The following is a 19,831-nucleotide window of genomic DNA, read 5'->3' on the forward strand; positions in this document are numbered from 1 at the left end:
CTCCCCGCAACGATCAGCATTCTCCCGGGGCTCTCAGGCGCCCCGCATCCCACAATCCCCGAGCAAACTGCGGCGGGCTCCGCTGCGTGCCGGCCGCCTGCGGCACGCGGGCTGCGAGCGCGAGCCCGGCGTCTTGACAGCTGCCCACGCGCCGGGGCGGTGCTCGAGCACGTTACTTTAAAGAGCCACGCGGCCGGCCCCGCCCCTCGCGTGCCGCGATTGGCTCCAGGTGGACTGCGTTAGCCTGATAGGTGCAGGGAGGGCGGGGCTGCGCGCGCGAGGCCCGTGGCCTCACCGCAGCAGTCTCGCCTGGGGCGCGAGTGGCGGCCGAAGGCAGGTGGTAGGGCGTGCGGGCCTGCGGGCACGCGCGCGTGCTGGCAACCGAGGTCCCTCGGGAAGCAGAGGAGCGCCCGACACCGCCCCGCACGCGCCGCCCGGCAGCCGGCGGCGCGCGCGAGGGCGGGGGAGGTGCGTGCGTGTGTGCGCGTGAGTGTGTGTGTGTGTGTGTGTGTGTAGCTTCGTGCGGAGCGCGAGCCGTCAGTGCCCGGGTACGAGTTCCCCCGCGGTCTTCCACACCCTCCGTCGGTCCCCGCTCCTTCCCCCAAGACCCTCCAGTACCCCCACGGTCGCGAAACGAGCAAGAGCATTAAGGAGCAGGTGTGGGGGGCGGGAGGGGTCGCAGCAGACAAAAGGGGCTCGGGGGTCAGCCCGCCATGGCCTCCCGGAGTCTGGGGGGCCTGAGCGGGAGCCGCGGCGGGGGCGGCGGCGGCGGCGGCAAGAAGAGCCTGAGCGCCCGCAATGCTGCGGTGGAGAGGAGGAACCTCATCACGGTGTGCAGGTACGGCGCGGCCCGCAGCTCGCGGCGGCGGGAGGGGGCCGCCGGCGCCGAGGGCTGAGGGCGAGCGCGTGAGCGCGCGAGCCCCTGGGGGTCCTGCAGACTGGGGGAGCCGTGGCCCCAGTCTCTTCCGCACCGGGCGTGTCCGCGGGCGCGAGCGCCCTGAGAGGGGCCCGGGTCTGGGCACCGTGAGGCCCCGGACTTTCCGACAGTTTCAGGACTGGAACTGAGAGAGGAGAAGCTTGGGGCGGGGCTGGGGGAGGATTTGTTTTGAATGTGTCTTCTAGTGTCAGAGTAAGAGGAGGACGGGAAGGAAAAGCTCTTTCATTTAGTGCACATTAAGCTGTCAGCCAGCTTTTGGTAAAGTCGTCGTTACTGTGATTGTTTACTGTGTTGCCTCAAAATCAGAATGCATTTTGTTTTTGTTTTGGCTTGTTTACGCATACATTCAGTTATTTCATTCCACCAGTATCGAGTGTCTACTACAAGCCTGCCGTGTGTGTGTGTGTGTGTGTGTGTGTGTGTGTGTGTTTTCTCTCCACTTTTAAAATGCAGTGCTTGTGCAGTTTCTGCAGTTGTTATTAAGAGTGGGACTTGTGAAGGATACCTAGTTTTCGTGTCAAAGATTTATGCCAAGTCTGCCTTTACTTAAAGGTTTTCTAATTATAAATGTAGTATTCTTTTACTCTAGAAAAATATAGAAACATAAAGGGAATAATTAGTATCTGTATTCAGAAATGACTGATATTTCACCAAACACCTCAGCTTCAACCATTGGTAATCCTCTAAGAATTAAAAAATGATCACACCTTTTTCTCCTTTTCAATTTCTGTGTATTTCTTCTTGTGTAAAAATGTGTCAAGCATCTGACGCAGCATACAGATATTTATACTAGGACTTATATTCAATAACTTTGAACGACTTTTTGTTTTTTTAACCTGGACTTTTACAGATGTTGCCTAAATAGCAGGAAGACCTGCCTCACCAACTGTATGGCACTTTGAGCTGTACACAGTAAAATAATGTGGACTTGGTTTGATTTACCATTTGTTCTCTCTAGGATGCAACGTTTTGAGGAAGACAGCTATTAAAATTTTTTTAAGTCCAGGTAAATCATCTTTTTTTAAGTTAGGAAAATAGAACAATAAGCAAGACTGATTTCTTCTAATTTTTTTTAAAAGAGGATCATTTCAAGCAGGATCCAACATTCTCGGGGCAATGTATTTCATAAAAGCTCCCTCTGAGTTAAACTTCACAGGGCAGCTTTTTGCTCAATTGTCTTTTTTATTTTATTTTTTAAAATAATTCTTCACACTATAGAATCGGATGCTCAGTAAATATTTATTGAATGAATAAATTGAGTGGTGGGTGCTCTTTCTTTTGCTACTCCATTTTTGTACTGGCTGATTTGGGGTTACTTGATGTTTATCTGCTCTCTTATCAGAGGCAGGCCAGAAGAATGGATTTGTATCTCAATCTTATTTAAATAACATTTTAAGTTATGTTTAAGAAATTTCAGTCATATCACAATGATTTGTGTGGGCAGTTGTCTGGGCTTGCTGTGTTTTCATTAATTTATTTGCATAATTATTGTTTTCTATTGCAAAATGAATATAAGTGCTGATCTCAGTTATAATTTACACATAAATTTAGTATTGTAGCTAAAATAAATTTCAATTTCTGGTCTAGATTTCAACTTGTGTATTTATTTATGTGGATTTACTACTAAGGCTGTTCTTCATGTACAAAGAGTTGATGGTTTATATAAATAACCATCCATCTCAATAGTAATGGGATCTGTTTGATAGGCTTTGTCTGAAAGACTTTTACTTTTTGGAAAAAAAGTCATTCTAGGCCATTTGTATGTTTTAAGTAGCTCTGCCTGAACAAATCAATATTTCTGCATTAATGTTTCTTTGCCTTTCAGAGTTACCAAATTGTGGTATATCACCCTTGTCTCTTAATGAATTCATTTTTCATGAAGTTAGAGGTGATTTGATATTGAAGTTGTGAAGAAGTTGGTTTAGAGTTTGAGTTCTAAGTTTATTTTGTCGTTAACTAATTCTATGTCCTTTAACAAGCCATGCAAACATCTCATTATCTGGTTTTCACAACTGTAAAATCAGCTTAGATCATTAGTAACCTTCAATAACAACCCTAAAACTAATAATAGACTTCAGATAAAATGTGTTGATATTTTCTTTTGAATTTCTCTGAATGTGAGCAGGGTAATGGTAGACATATGTTTCAGGGTAGCTAGATGAGGTATGTGCATTTTTCTCTCCAAACAAAAACATTTTGAACTGTGCCTTCCATTTTATGTTTTTCTACTGATGTTCTAGAAAACTTGTGAACAGTTTACCAAAGCAAATCAAAACAAAATACTCCCTCCACCACCACGTATCATTCTATTGTATCTACAATATTTATATGATATGCTTTTCTTTACCCCTTAAACAACTTAGGTATATTCTCAGCTTAGTTTTAAAGCCTTATTATGTAACTAAGCAATTCCTTAGGTTTAAAGCCTTGTACAAGAACAATATTGTTATGGTGTGGAAATTTTGAAATGGGTTGTTGGGTTAGGTAAGATAGTCAGGATTGAATTTAATTTTATTTTATTTCATTGTGATTATGTCTATAATTATTTCATCTCTTATTTTTGTTCTATTGAACATTTATGTATTGTAGCCTTAAAAATACTTGTATGATACTTAGTACAGTTTTATCATGTTTTTTTTACAGATTGTGGTGGAGAGAAAGTAGGTCATTTGAGGCCTCTAAGTATTCCACACTCAACTCCAAAATATTCATAGACTGATTTTGGCTCTGTGTACCGACTAGTATTTTCCCTGCATATTCTTTGCTATTTGGAACTTTGAAAAATTGATTTTTTTAAGTCCTGCAGGCCTTTTTTAATCTCTATTTTTCATCCATAGAAAATCAGGTACATTAGTCATCTTTTATGTCATTTTTAAGTTTCATGTTTTATTGAAAAACTTACATATTCCTTTGATTTTTACTTCTGTTGACAAAGAGAATTAAAATGAAAAGTCTCTTTCTGTAGGTTAACACTGTTTTATGAGAAAGCTATTAAAGTATACAGTTTATATATGCATAAACAGATTTTAATATAACATTTGTTAAACTCTTACATCAATACCTTAAGAGAAACTCCTCACACAGTCATAATTTTCCTGTCTTGTGGATTAACAAGAACCATTTAAGGAGAAAGTGTCATGAGTGAAGATGGTTTTCAAATTAAAGTACTTCTAATAAGATGTACATAGTTATTCCTGGTTTTCTGTAGGTGAAGATATTATTTCATAATTTGAATGTTATTTCAAGTAACAGTAGGGCCTTATTTTTCCAGTGTAGTCAGGGAATGAGGTGCTTATATTTTCCATGTTATTAATATTTGAGTTAAGCTTAAAATTCTCCCATCAACTATAGTGCTCTACTCAGCATTAGTTGTGGATTGCAATCTTCTGTATAACTGAAGCTTATAATTTAAGTGTTTAAATTTAAGCCACAATAAATATTAATATTTAAAACATTTTGCGTGAACCACTTTTAAAAATGGATTACACATTTTGCTACCTTCTTTAAAAAAGACTCTAAAGAATAATATAATCTTTATTAAGGACTTCACTCTGAATCTCTTTCTGTGAATATGTCCTTTGCAGTGGCTGCCCTTGAGGACTCTTGAGATGCATAGAGCTTCTTGCAACATGGCCCCAGAAAATAGCGTGTTTGAAGTTTTTTTGTCTGCTTTTGTATTCTGCTGCTGCTTCCTACCAAGTTATCTGTAATTTCTTACAACTCTGCCTGTTTCTAGCAGCTCTTTCCTTTGTGCTTCCTATCCTCACATGCTTATTATAATTGGCTGTGAACTAGGAAAGCAGATAAGTAAATTTATCATATGTTAAAAAAAAAAAAAGGCAACCAGAGGCCTCAGTTAAGTAAGTGAGCTTTAGCACTCTGAACCTAACAGTCCAGTTGATGAATAATCAGAAAAAATGTCTATTCTTATGTTTGAACCTATGTAAAATGTTAGTATGATTGGCAGTATAATCTTTTAAATAACTTTAAATTGAGTGACTTACTTTCCTTGTTACTGTTTGCTTGAATATGCCTCGTGAGACTGTTCATACCTTGGCTACAGTGATTATATTTTTGGCTAAAACTCTTTCAGTAATGCTCTGTGTGGCAGAACTTTGGGTTTGGTCTTTGATCAACATTTTAATAGTTGTATTTTTTTGGAGCGGTTTCAGTGTCATTTTTAAGGATTGTTAAGAGCCCGATAGGTATTCATGATGGAGGTAGCATGATCATCTTTTCAGCAATTAGTCCTGGAGAAGCTTTTCAGCATTCATAGGTCATTATCTCTTCCCCTAGCTAAAATGGGTTCATACTCAGGGAGAACAGCTGTCCTCCACACATGTAATTTCCCTGCCTATCGTAACTTCCCTGCTTATCTTAACTTCACTGCTTATCTTCACTGCTAATTGATAAATGTCAGAAGCTCAGTTGAAAGGATGTTCATGGGGGAATATGTGAAGCTTATCCACTCATGTATTCAGTCTTACAAGTTTAGAAGTTATCTGAGTAGGTCCAAATCATCAGAAAGCAGCTGGGTATGTAGATAGCATTGCTTCACACACTCCTGTCACCAGTTGCTTTTTCACAATTGTGCATTGGTAAGATTCCATCAGCCTGTATTTGTGTGTCATCAGAAGAAACAGTCACAGAAGGTCTTCTTGAAGTTGGTGTCAAGAACATTGTTTATTATGTCATGAAGTGTCTTCTTTTTGTGAAGATTTCTATGAGAAATAGCTGTCTTATTTTAGTGCCAAGAATTGTATCTCTAGGCAGTTGGTTTATTTATATCTACTGGACACAAATGTGTAACTGACAACTTCTTTTTTCTTACACAGCTTTAGAAATTTTAGTGTTAAATTTGTGGCCAAGCTCTAAAAGATATGTAGAACATGGGAGTAATGCATTTTGCATTATTCTTAGCTCTATTTTGCTTCCACATTTTTCATATAAATTATTATTGACTTAGAGTCTGCATACAGAAAGTGCACATAACATAAGTGTACAGGTCAGTGAGTTTTTGCAAAGAGGACACTATATTGTAACTAGCACTTATTAGGTCAAGAAAAAGAACATTACCCTTCATGTATTTAAATATTCTGAAATTTTTCTCAAAAGTGTTTGTAGTTGTGAATATACATATACACTTACATCCTTTTTTAAACTTCTTTTATATTTTGATATTATAACAGATCATTAAATTTTTTTCCTTTTCTTTTTTTTGCTGATATATAGGCACAAAATCAACTTTTAAAAATATTTGTCTTGTAATCTCACAAGATTTACTTATTCTAACAGATTTTCTGCAGTTTTTTAATTTTTAAAAATTTTGAATACAGTCATGTCCTCTGCTTGTTAAAAACTTCATGCCTTTGTTCTGTTGTGTTACTGCACGGCTAGGACCAGAGTATTGCAGAAAACATTAAAATTTTTACCATGAATTAGATATTTGCAATCAAATGTTTTTTCTGTCTATCAAAATAAACATAATTTCTCTCCCTTTTTTTCTGTTTATATAGTGAATTATGTTGATTGACTTCTGAAGGTTAAACTACTCTGGAATAAAAGCACTCATTTGTGCTGTATTATCTTTTTTACATATCTTTGCATTCAATGAGTTAATTCCATTTGGGATTTTCACGTATATGTTCATGGAAGAGATTTATCTGTAATTGTTATTTATTACAGTGTCCTTGTTTAGTTGTGTCATTAAGATTATCTGACCTTATAAAGCAAGTTGGGAAATATTCTTCAGTAGAAGAATTTGTATAACATTAGATTATTTCTTTCTTAAACTTTTGAAAGTATTCACCAGGGAAGAAATCTGAACTGCTAATTGTCTTTGTGGGAAGTTTTTTAGTAACAGATTCAATTTATTTAATAGACACTGTATAATTCAGATTTCCTGTTTCTTCTTGAATCAGCCTTCAGTGAGTTCTTCATGTATATTATCAAATTTATTCTTAAGATCTTTAAAATATCCTCTTAATAACTTTTTATTTTTTAAAAAAGCTGTAGTAATTTTCCATTTTCTTTCCTGATATTGCTCATCTCTGTTTTTCCCATTTTTTTTTTTCTTGGTAGGAGTTTATGAATTTTATGTATCTTTTCAAAAGTCAGCTTTTGGCTTTGTTAATTTTCTCTGCCATACATTTATTTCTTAATTCATTGATTTCTTTATTATTTCTTTTACTTTAAGTTACTGTTCTTTTTCTAATTTCTTGAGATGGGAGTTTAGGTCATTGTTTTTTAGCCTTTCTTCTTTTCTAATATATGCCTTTTAAATCTACAGATGCCCTTGTTTGGCATTATTTTGGGATTGCTCACAGGATTTGAAATGTATCTTTATTATTAATTAGTTTTAAATGTTTTTAAATTTCTGTTGGGGTTTCTTTTTTGACTCATGGGTTATTTAAAAATTTATTATTTAGGTTTCAAACAGTGGAGGATTTTCTATTTATTTTTAGATACTGATTTTTAACTCAATTCTACCATACTTAATAGAGAACATGCTCTGAAAGATTTCAGACTTGAAATTTTGTTTATGCTTGCTTTATGATATAACATGTGGTTAATTTTGATAAATATTTCATGTACATTTAAAAATATATATATTCTGTCATCGATTGCATGTTCTGTCTATATTGTATCTAAGTATGTTAATTGTGTTATTCATATCTTCTTTATCCTCACTAGTTTTTTTATATACTTAGTCTATCTAATTTTGAGAGAGATGCGTTAAAGTCTGTCTCTGAGTGTACCTTGGTCTATTTCCTCTTTTAGTTCTGTCATTTTTGCTGTCAGTATTTTGTTGCTTTATTACTGGGTGTGTGCAGATTTAGAATTGTGATCTCTTGGGGCACCTAGATGGTGCAGTTGGCTGAATGTCCAACTCTTGTTTTCGGCTCAGGTCGTGATCTCAGGCTTATGAGATCAAGCCCTGCATCGGGCTCTGTTTCAGATTCTTTATCCCACTGCCCCTCCCGCTCATATTCTCTCTCAAATAAATAAATCCTAAAAAAAGAAAAAAGAAGAAGAATTGTGATCTCTTCCTAGGGGTTGGATTCCGTTGTCACCTTGAAATGTCTTTATCTTTAATACTGTTATTGCCTTAAAGTCTATTTTGTCTGTTATTAATATAGTTAAAACAGCTTTCTTTCAGTTAATGTTTGTATGAAGTATCTTTTTCCATCCTTACCATTAAATCTTTTTATCCTTAAATTTAAAGTGTCTCTTGTAGGCAGGATAGAATTGAGTTTTGGGTTTTATCTAATCTTTATTTAGAGTATTTAGTCCATTTACATTTAATGTTATTGTATTTGGGTTTTTAATGTTATTGTATTTTATTTTTAATGTTATTGTATTTTACTTTTTTCTCTTTCCTTGCCTTCTTATATATCAGTATTTTTTATTTATTCCACTATTCCAGTTTTTCTCTCAATGAACTTGTCATAAATTTTTTTTCTTGTTCTGTATATATGTTAGTTTCCTATCCTTTTGGCAGTTACTCTTGATTTATCACTGCGTAATAGAAATTTAACTGTCACTGCTTCTCCAGTAGTGTTAGAACCATTTATTGCTTCTCAGCCTGGACATTTTAAGTCTCCATATATTTTAAATTCTGCAAGATTCTTTTATTGCTGTACTTTATACTTGATATTTAAGCAATACACATATGCATTTACCTACATATTTACCCTTGCCATTGCTCTTCCCTCAGGTTTGGAAAAATTTTGGCTGTTTTTATACTCCAGTTACATGTATGTTAAATTTTACCGGGCTCCACTTGACTTACATTCTTTCTTTTCTGTATCTTCTCTTCTTTATTATGTCTCTGCTTCAGTTTGTATATTTTCTATTGACTTCTTTTCCTTTTCATTAATCTTGTCTTCTACTGTTTCTCATCTACTGAGTAAATTAAAATTTGAGTTTTTAATTTCAGATAGCTTTAGAATTTTAATTTGATTCTTTTTAATAGATTCTAATCTTCTAAAAATGTGTATATTTTTATCTATATCCATCTTTTCCTGTCCTCCCTAGGTCATATTGATCATAGTTATCTTAAAGTTCTCATCACTAATTTAGAATATTTGTATCATCTTACATCTCTTTTTATTGTGTTTTCTCTCTTTCTCTCTTTGGCATGTAGTCTTATTTTTTGGCATATCTAGATTTTCTTTTTTTATTGAATGCCAGATAGTATGTATTAAATTTTTTCAGCGCTTTTGTTGTTCTTTAAGTGCTATTCTTTTTTTTTTTTTTTTAAGATTTTATTTATTTATTCGACAGAGATAGAGACAGCCAGCGAGAGAGGGAACACGAGCAGGGGGAGTGGGAGAGAAAGAAGCAGGCTCATAGCAGAGGAGCCTGATGTGGGGCTCGATCCTATAATGCCGGGATCACGCCCTGAGCTGAAGGCAGACGCCTAACCGCTGTGCCACCCAGGCGCCCCCTTTAAGTGCTATTCTACTTAGCCTTTTGTCAACCTTATGTCAAAAGTATTCATTGGAACATATAGTAGAAAAAGACCACAGAGGAGTAAACAGGTGGAATGGGGATCAATTGATGGGGATCAATTTGAAGAAAACGTGGTCAAGAGCATACTAGTGTCCGTGGCTCATAGTATAGGGTAGTACTCACTTTCCTTACTAATGTTAAATTCCTCTGGAAGATAGAGTGGTAGCTGATCACCTTCATCCAGTCAGGGATGGTGCTGAATCCAGGCTGTATTTCAACCCTGGTAAGTCTTGCTCAGCCTTTCATTTGCCCCTGACCATCCAGGGTTTTCAACCTAAGTTTGGTATATTTTCAGCACCCTTTCTCTGGTAGTCCTAAATTATTAGTTTGTCTTCTGGAACTACCAGATGCTTTATTCTGTTAATCAGACGCTTTCTGATTAGGATTTTAGTCTTCTGATGACAAGAAAGTGTTTGAGGCCTACCCAGGTCTCCTTCAAAAGCTTTCCTGGTTTTTCTGTTACCCACTAGCAGCCTTCTGTGGGAGTTAGACCCTGCCACACTCAGAATCGGCAGACATTCCTGGGTAAAAGCAACTATAGCAGTCCACTGATTTTTGAGCTTTCCTCTTTCTGGAGTCTTAACCTAATTCCTACTGTTTTAGCCACTCTCTGCAGGCTTCAAACATATGATTTCTGTAATTCCTCCCCCTTCTCCCAGTTTTTCTAGCTGTACTCTGTGAGAGCGCTGGTCTGCCATTATTTACTCCATCCTCCTTAGTTCATTCCCACATTTTTCATCTTCCTCCCCAGTTTTAATTTATGCAGCCAACTGATGGTATTTTATGTGCCCCCCTAAGCAATCTGAAGTCTTTTCTGGGATGGGATATATAAATAAATGTATTACCAATTATGTTGTAATTTAATTATCTTTTTGTCTTTTACTAGAATGTGAATTTCTCAAATACTAGAATCATAGTTTATTCAGCATCAAGTTTTTTTCCAGCAGTTTATCAAATGAGGTAATTATAACTAGTGAAGAATAATAGCCGTGGATGGACATTTCCAAAATAAGGCTAAAGGTTGAATTGAAGAATCATCATCACTTATTTTTTAAAAGTCATCCTAATGATTAATCTCTAATGATAGTAGAGTTTGTTTGGTTTTTTTTTTAAGATTTTATTTATTTATTTTACAGAGAGAGACACAGCCAGCGAGAGAGGGAACACAAGCAGAGGGAGTGGGAGAGGAAGAAGCAGGCTCCCAGCGGGAGCCTGATGTGGGGCTTGATCCCAGAACCCTGGGATCATGCCCTGGGCCGAAGGCAGACGCTTAACGACTGAGGCACCCAGGTGCCCTGATAGTAGAGTTTTAAATATCTAAAAGCTTCAGTGGTAGAATTTGCTTTCTTTTGAATGGAGTTACTCTAATTGAAATTTAACGTGAAAAAAAATTAATCTCTTCCAGTGTTTGAATAATAGTTAAAAAAAAAAAAAAAAGAGTGAGGCTGAACTAAACAAATATATATTTTTTGGTATTTCCTTACCAAAGCAATCTACTTTAATTTTCAATTTTATAGAAGTTATTTCACAAAAATAGGTAAAAAATATAAAAGGCATAATGTTTTGAAATATTAACTATAAGATAGAAAATGCACAAAATGAACACTTTTTTTTTTGCATTAAATGAAATGACATTGTCTATTTTTCCTGGTAGTGGTGATTGTCCTTAGAAGAGGATAAGATAACAGTATCCCTCATATATTCAGATTTAACATTTGATTTTGGAATTTTAAGTTTCTCTTAGTATTTACAGTTATAAAGTACATCTTTTGTATTTCAGATGAAGTCTCAAAATTAATATTAAAAATATAACTTAAGGGACACCTGGGTGTCTCAGTTGGTTAAGCGTCTGTCTTCGGCTCAGGTCATGATCCCAGGGTCCTGGGATTGAGTCCTGTATCGGCTCCTTGCTCAGCGGGGAGCCTGCTTCTCCCTCTGCCTGCAGCTCCCCCTGCTTGTGCTCCCTTTCTCTTTCTGACAAATAAAGAAATAAAATCTTAAAAAATATATATGTTAAAATTTTAATAAAATTAAAAACAAAAAACATCTCTGCTTAACATCTGAGGAAAATCCATTGATTTATGTCATGCATACAGAATATGCTTTTGGGAGGAAAAAGATAAGCATTTATGACTATTAATGAAAATTCTTTAATTTAATTGAAGCAATTTCTATTTCAATCAGATTTGTTTTATAGTTAAGCCTAACATTGCTAGAATTGAAACCCAAATATATCTAGTTTCAAAACCTATGCTTTCCTCTTATGTGCTTCCTTCAGTGTCTGTGGCTACATATGAACTAGTTGTAAATCGTGTGTGGTATATGTGTTTGTATTTGAGCCATAGAATCAGAAAATGGGAATCTTTGTTTTCTTAGCATTTCTGGTGTTCATAAACCATGATTGCTACCTCTTAAGTCCTTTAAATAATCAGTTTACATGCAGACACTTGAAATTTTTGCCTCTTTTCTCTATGCTTAGATATTATTCAGTGAAATGCTGGTGTTCTAAAAAGAAAGGGGATATGTGCAAACATTTAGTAATTTTTGTGTAAGTTGAAAATTCAACACTTTCTGTATGCTGTCTCTTTTAAACTTCACAATAATTTGGTAATTGATTACTGAGGAAACTGAGGTTCAGAGAGGTTAAGTGTCTTGACAGGAATGGATAACAGCAGAGCCAGGTGTGAATCCAGGGCCTTCTGATATTAAAGTCCCTGTTCTTCCTGTTGCTGTAGTGCTGCTGTATCTAGTTTACTAGATAGTTTACCAATGTTAAAATATGTTATTGAATAAAGAGCATTTGGATTCCAGAAGGATTGGTTGTCCAAGGGTATAAAGTATTCTTCATTAAAATGTTTTTAATTGGGAGGTCTTTTGTATAAGAGATTTAATGAGTTAATTTATGTTAAGATGGGAAGTTTTCTTGGTTTCATAGCTTTCTAATTTTAGATGTTTATTTTTATTTTTTTGGAAAATTTTGTCTTATCCTTTGTTTTTTTTAAGATAGTGCACCTAATGTTATTTTTCATGTTGAGCAATCTGTTGTCATCAGTCTGCTTATGTAGCAATACAAGGTGTTAATTATATAGTATCTCATCCTTAAAGTACTTAGATTAACAATTCTCTTTAAAAGGCATTTTGTCAACATATAGTAGTATATCATCAGTTCTTGATGTACTGTGTTGGCTAACTGAACATAATAAAATACATAAATAAATAAATATAATTAAAACAGTGCACTTCACAGGTGTTTAATAAAAAAATTTAAATATAGGGGCGCCTAGGTGGCACAGCGGTTAAGCGTCTGTCTTTGGCTCAGGGCGTGATCCCGGCGTTCTGGGATCGAGCCCCACATCAGGCTCCTCTGCTAGGAGCCTGCTTCTTCCTCTCCCACTCCTCCTGCTTGTGTTCCCTCTCTCGCTGGCTGTCTCTATCTCTGTCGAATAAATAAATAAAATCTTAAAAAAAATTTTTTTTAAATAAATTTGGTCAGTACAGGTGGGGAAAATATTTTAAAATACACTTTTCTCTTTTAGTTTTTACATAGGGTTAAATTTTTTAAAATAGTAAACACTATAATAAGAGAGAGACTTTTAGGCTACCATTTCAGAGAAATTTGTTGACTTTTTTTCCCTGTGTTGCAATAAAACTTCATTTATAAAAACTGGCAACAGGTTGGACTTGGCCTGTGATAGTAGTCTGCAGACTCCTCCTAAGAGGATATGTGTAAAGAATTTTTTTTTATTATAGAAAGATTAAAATTATAGAAAAATTAAAGGTGAAATACACATGATTTTTGGGAATTCATTACTTTCATAATACTCAAAAAAAAGGCAAAATTGTTGATTCTAATTTTGAGTTTCTGGTATAAAATATAAGAAAGGAAATAAGCTATTATCTACAGTTACTGATTTACATTGTATTTGGCATAAATTGTATCCTGTTTCCCAGCAGCCATCTCCTTGTTGATTATTGATGATGAATATTATATTAATGGCAGAAGATAGTTACCTGCCCCTTTGACTGCTAGCAGCAATAGACATTATAAGGAATTCTATAATTTTGGTGTGAATAGTGGAAAGAATCCTATCTCAGGATTTGGATAGTTATGTTCTACTTAAAAATATCACTTATGAATGACTTTTCTGAAATCCTTTTAGTTTTGAAATGTGATGATTCTAGATGTTTTTATGTACTTTGGTTATCTTCAGGTATAATTCTGTGGTAAAGAGATTTAATGGTAGGTAAGAAAATCTGTGTATAGGTAGGAAAATCTGTTTTGTGTGAAATTGATAGTTTTATTTATTTATTTATTTTAAGAGGGAGAGAGTGGCAGGGGTGGGGGGGGAGGACAGAGAGAAAGGGAGAGAGAGAATCCTAAGCATGCTCCACACCCAGCCCAAAGGTGGGCTCCATCTCACAGCCCTGAGACCATGACCTGAGCCCAAATCGGGTTGGATGTTCAACCGACTGAGCCACTCAGGCACCCTGGAGTTTATGGTTTTTGAAGCATGTTTGCTTATTGTAAGGGGATGGAAGTATATTTTTTCCTTCTTGATCACTCTGCATATATATGAATGTATATGTATATATTACTAATGCAAAGCCTTAAATATTAAAGGTGGATTTCCACTTTTTAATAGTTTCTTTCCAATTATGTAGAACTTTAACAGAGTAATATTTTTAAATTTTGTTGTCACATTTTTACTTTTTAATTATTTATATAATTACAAATCTATGACTCATGGGAGGAATTAATTTAATATGGTGTAACGAAGATTTTTTAAACATAGTTTTGGTAACTCTCATTTTTCTTGGTATGTTGCCAAAGTAAAAAAGGTAGTTCATGCTATCTTAGGTTCAAAGGTTTTATTTGCATTCTTTTCTATTTCTGACCTACCAACAATTTTCTTTGGGCATTGAAAGTGGAAAAGAGAATCTGTTTAGACAGAAACATTTCAAAAACTGTGCTTGATTATATGACCTTTTTATGTACATTTTTGAATTTTTAATTCTTATGTAAAAGCTGTTACTTAGACTTGATTTGGTATTTTTAGACATTCATCAAATTGTCATTTCATTATTTTAAAATCAGTCTTCTTCAGGAAATAGATGACTAATATTAATGTCATCATTATCAGGAAATAGCTCAGCATCTGGGAGATATTTTTTTAGATGTATTGAAATTCTTTTTACCGGTTTGGTTTTTATAGCACATCTTGGCTAGTTACTGTGTTATGGAGGAAAAGATTCTCATTATTTTGGCATAATGGAGCTAGCTACATGATTCTGGAGAAATAAGTGTTGAGTGGGAAGACTTGGCTAGCTAGAAGTAAAACATGGATTCTAAGGAACTAAGTTACCTTCTGAAATTTTGTAGGAGGAGAGTAGGATATAAATGATGAAGCAAAGGCAGGAAACGTTCTTTTTGTTCCTTATCAACCTTGATGTAATAGAATATTTAAAATGCTTTCTCACCCTTAAATATCTTCATGCTTGGAAATAACAGAACTTGTGTATAAAGGTATGCTTTAGGGTATTTGGACTTTGTTTTTATTTTTGTTTTTATTTTTATTCAGGTGTTGGATTAAAAGTAATTTAGTGCTATGAGATTTACCATTTTAGGTTTTTGTCATGCAAATAGTGTCTTCTGTAGGAATACAAGGTACTGATAACATGATAAAAAAGACACAAGTAGTTTATTGACTATTGATTGATGTGTGTATGGCTCTTGGTGCTACAAAAATATATGTATTAATATCCATGGCTTTTCTTCCCGTTATAGTTTACAATGTAGATAATCTGTTAGGATTTTGTATTATTCCTGGAGGACAATAGTGACTAAAATCTTATCAGATTGTTATAGTTAGAAATCGAATATTCAGGGGCACCTGGGTGGCTCGGTTGGTTAAGTGTCTGCCTTCGACTCAGGTCATGATCCCAGGGTCCTGGGATAGAGCTCCTCATCGGGCTCCCTGCTCAGTGGGGAGCCTGTGTCTCCCTCTTCTTCTGCCTGCTGCTCCCCCTGCTTGTGCTCTCTCCCTCTGTCAAATAAATAAATAAATAAACAAATATCTATTAAAAAAAGAAATTGAATATTCAAACCTAGTTCTTTTTGATGAAAGAAGTACTATGTTATTTTTATCTTTAAGTAAAATTTTCATTTCATTTCACTGATGTGCATTATGATCTTAAATGCCATAATTTTTTAAAGCAATAGATTACTTCTGCCTTAAATGTGATTGTAGAGTCAGACTTCCTATTCCATTCTACCTAATGAAGATTGGAGGGAAATATTAAAACATTCCAAAATTTCCTTTTATTTAAGTCAAAAACCAGACTAGGTGTTTTGTTTATTCATTTTAGGAACACTTTTCAATCTCTTACTACTGAATAAGAACATTATACTTATTTATTCTTATTGAAAGTTTGCTAAGGATTGGCAGGATTTTTCTCCTGTATATCGTCAGTGAGATGGACATAGGAAAGAAAAACAAGTTTTCAAGTCCCTGTTTAACCTGGTTTATCTTCTTTTTGTTTCTATTGATTTACTCCTGTATTACATCTGATGTTTATCTAACTTGACTATCTTTTAGGTACCAGAGACCACTTCATCAGTGCTACTTCTTTCTTAGCTGTTCTTATTTTTTCTTTACATAATGGCTTCCGCCTTTAAGTCCTAGTTGTAGTTGTAGATAGTACTATGTACTGAATGTTAATCCAGCTCTGTCAAGGTTATTTGCCCTGACCAAAGAGGACTGAAAGTTATTTGAATAATTATTTTCCCAGTGCTCTCAAGAATATATAATTACTACCATTCTAGTTACCAAAGAGAAAAGTTATTTCATTACATACAAAGAATGCCTTAGATAGTGGTTCTCAAAGTGTTCTCCTGGACCCTCACCCCTTCAGAGGTCCAAAAGGTCAGAAATTATCTTCTTAACAGTTCTAAGACAGTATTTGCCTTTTTTGTTCCCATTCTTTAATGAGCGTACAGTGGAGTTTTCCAGAGGATACATGGTGTATAATATTAAAATAGATTGAATACAGAAGCAGATATGAGGATTTATTCTCTTCTATTCAACAATAAATTAAAATATGTGCAAAGAGACACAACAGTGCTATTCTTGCTAATTTTTTGTTGTTTTGGAAAAGATACATTTTATAAAATAATTTATGCTAACATGTAATAAATTGTTCTGTTTGTAATTAATAAATGGGGCAGTCTTCTCTTTGCACAGTTCCAATATGTACTATTTCAGTTACTACAATTCAGTTAATACCAGGCCTATAATAACACAGTTCCAGTTTGACTATCATGGTATATGAACTATGAGTAATTGCATAAAATAAAATTTTGTTGCTGGCACCTTAGCCTACAAATCACTGTGTTAATAACAAATGCACATGATGATCAGTGACCAGTCAGATCACTTCCTTCTAAGCCTGCCTAGCATTGGTCACTATTTATGTGCTATTAGTTCACACACAGAAATCAAAACCTGTAGTTGTGTTGCTTCCTTGTGTCTTGGTGATAAACCCACATGATGTTTTATAAAAATGGATAATTGAAAGACTGAACTGACCAACAAAGATGAAAATGTGGTGAAGAAATGGAAAGTGCTGACAGTGGAAGTGAAATTTGGATTGAACTTAAGTGGAATTATAGAAGAAATAGTTAATCACAAGAGCACCTGGGTGGCACAGTCAGTTAAAGGTCTCACTCTTGCGTTTGGCTCAGGTTGTGATTTCAGGGTCCTGAGATGGAGCCCTTGAGATTCTCGCTCTCTCTCTGCCCCTCCCACTGGTGCTCTCTTTCTCTAAAATAAATAAATCTTAAAAAAAAAAGGAAAGAAAGAAAGAGTTACTCATGGGAATACTGACACTGCTGCTGTTCAAGGGTATTTAGGTATGTAGCCAGAGGAATTTAGTGAAGGTGAATATATTGATATAAATGAACAGAGTGGTTATGACAAAAAGGAGGTCCCAGCAGGAGTGGTGCTGGCAAGCCACTTCACATTATATGGCCTCTCCGAGATTTTCACAGTTGAAAGCGCAAAGGATAAAATGTTGGAAACTGGTCCAGACTTAGAAAGGAGTAATTTGCCAAGGCATAGAAAATATGCTCAGTCCATATTTTAAGTTATACAGTAAGAATGCAAGCACTGTTCAAACTACTGTTGGTAAATTTTTTTACAAAGAAAACCCTTAAATTCTCAATATTTCTAATGTTTTAAATTACAGTGTACTATATAAATGTTTTACTGTTTTTTTTTCAATCTCCCTACACATCATAACTGGCAAGGAAGAGAGTTTTTAGTGTAGAGTTTTTAGATGTAATCATATAAACAAATCTCTTTATATTACCCTCTATACTTTTCTCCTTTATTTTCTATCCTGATTGAATAGTATAACCAACAAGCCTAAAACATAAGAAAGAGTTTGTACTCCTTTATCTCCTTCATAGTTTACATTCCTAATTACTTAACAGCTCTCATAGTTTTCCCCATTGCTTCTTTCCTCACTGATTGTCCATGCTTAGGCACTCATTTGTCACCCTTTATAGGGTATGACTATAAAAGGATGGCATGAAGGAATTGCTTGAGATGGCAGAACTGTTCTGTATTGCAACTTTCATGGTGGTGACATGAATGTTGTTACATGTTAACAATCATAAACTTTTTTTTTTGTCTTGCCATGGTATTGGCATGTAAATGTTTCTTTGCTATTCCTTCAAAGAAGGGCTTACAAATAAATCAACAAGTACTTACTGACAGCAGTGTTCAAGGCATTGTCCCCTGTGCTGAAGCTGAGGAAGATATAAAAGTGCAGAAGATATGTTTCTGCACATTTATACGTATGGCCCTGAAGGAATTTGTATTCTAATAAGATAGATACTACAGATAATAGCAGTAAGATCAACTGTAATTGTCTCTTAAAGGGCCATACAAACAAAATGCTTGTGCTAGGAATGTGCAGGAGGATAATTCTTCATTGAAGAGATGGCATTTGAGCTAAGTCTTGGAAAGTGCATTGATTGTGACTCAAAAATAGAGACAAAGGACATCTGATAAGAAGGAAAAATATAGCATACTTTACAGATACGTAATTTTTCCTTTTTATAAAGCTCATAAAAACTTTGGATCTGTACTTCATGCATACTTGCAACCTGTTTCATTTAATTTTGTGCTCTAAAACTTTTAAAAGCATTTGGGTCTGACACTTAAATTTCTTATAAGCACTATTGTAGCTTTTGAGTTTTTGGATTTAATAATTTAGGTCATTTTAAAATTCTGATTTTAATGTCTGTGAAGACAGTGAGCTACTCATAAATCTTACTGCATTCAATAGATAGTAAATATATAACTGAAAGCCTGATATTTATGTAAAATTTTCTATTCACAGAGTAAATTTGAATGGAGTTTTCAGTAAATATAATACTTACATTTTTATATTTCCCCAAATTGCTTTCTTTTCATTTTTCCTACTTAGGTGAATGAATCAACTCTTTTTTTTCCACAGGTTTTCTGTGAAGACCCTGATTGATCGGTCCTGCTTTGAGACAATTGATGATTCTTCTCCTGAATTTAACAATTTTGCAGCCATTTTGGAACAGATTCTAAGTCACCGGCTAAAAGGTAACAGAATTAATGTATTTTTCATCTCACAGCAGCTTTCTTTTTTAGAAGCTTGAGATTTTGGAATCCATACAGTCTGGTACGATTTAGATAATAGCCATATTGCATCTTGAGAAACATAAAACTGGTTTTAGAATGCCTTATCTTCTGACCTACCCTTTGTCCCTGGAAATGAATTTCTGTTCTACGATTTATGCCTGTTTCCAGGGTGCATTAAAAGTGTTGAGTGCATTTGTGTCACATACAGGAAGCAGAGTCACTTTCTGTAAGTAATTAAAATGAAAACTTAAATTGAGAGGTAGCCGGTCTTCAAAGGTTACTAGATGGTATTTTAACCAACTTACAAAGAAGCATCCAGGCATTGAGTTTGTTTGCTTAATCCCTACTTCATTAAACTTTGGGATCATTGAAAAATTTTTCACCATAAATAGTTAAAAGAGGTATGTAAAAAAAATATGCTCAACTGTGGTTTCAAAATAAATCAGTAAATATATTTACATTAGAAAGATAAATCTCTTAAAATTTAAAAGGTCAGATGGGAGCTGTGGTCTCTCAGAATTATAAAATATGTTTACTTTAAAAATACCTGTAAAATATAGATAACACCAAAAAATATTATGTAGCATAACTCTTAGTAGTAATAAATAATAACTTTATCACATTAATCCCATTATCTTGTCTTCCTAAAGGAAACTTGATCATCAGATGTTTTAACTCAACTTTTTATTATCTTTACTATCTT

At 35.2% G+C, this 19,831-nt stretch overlaps 1 protein-coding gene across 7 annotated transcripts in view; it reads left to right on the forward strand.

Annotated features, from left to right (window-relative positions):
• The first annotated feature begins 289 nt into the window (after window positions 1-289).
• RUNDC3B (RUN domain containing 3B) overlaps window positions 290-19,831 on the forward strand; it is a 130,603-nt gene continuing 111,061 nt past the window's right edge. For all 7 annotated transcript variants that reach the window (XM_044386260.3, XM_044386266.3, XM_026504935.4 and 4 more), the window contains exons 1-2: window positions 290-838; window positions 18,974-19,089. In XM_044386260.3, coding sequence (XP_044242195.1) covers window positions 714-838; window positions 18,974-19,089 — 241 coding nt within the window. In that variant the 5' untranslated portion in view covers window positions 290-713. The remainder of the gene's footprint in view (window positions 839-18,973; window positions 19,090-19,831) is intronic.

The sequence above is a fragment of the Ursus arctos genome, unplaced genomic scaffold, assembly GCF_023065955.2.
Source record: "Ursus arctos isolate Adak ecotype North America unplaced genomic scaffold, UrsArc2.0 scaffold_3, whole genome shotgun sequence".
NCBI lineage: Eukaryota > Metazoa > Chordata > Mammalia > Carnivora > Ursidae > Ursus > Ursus arctos.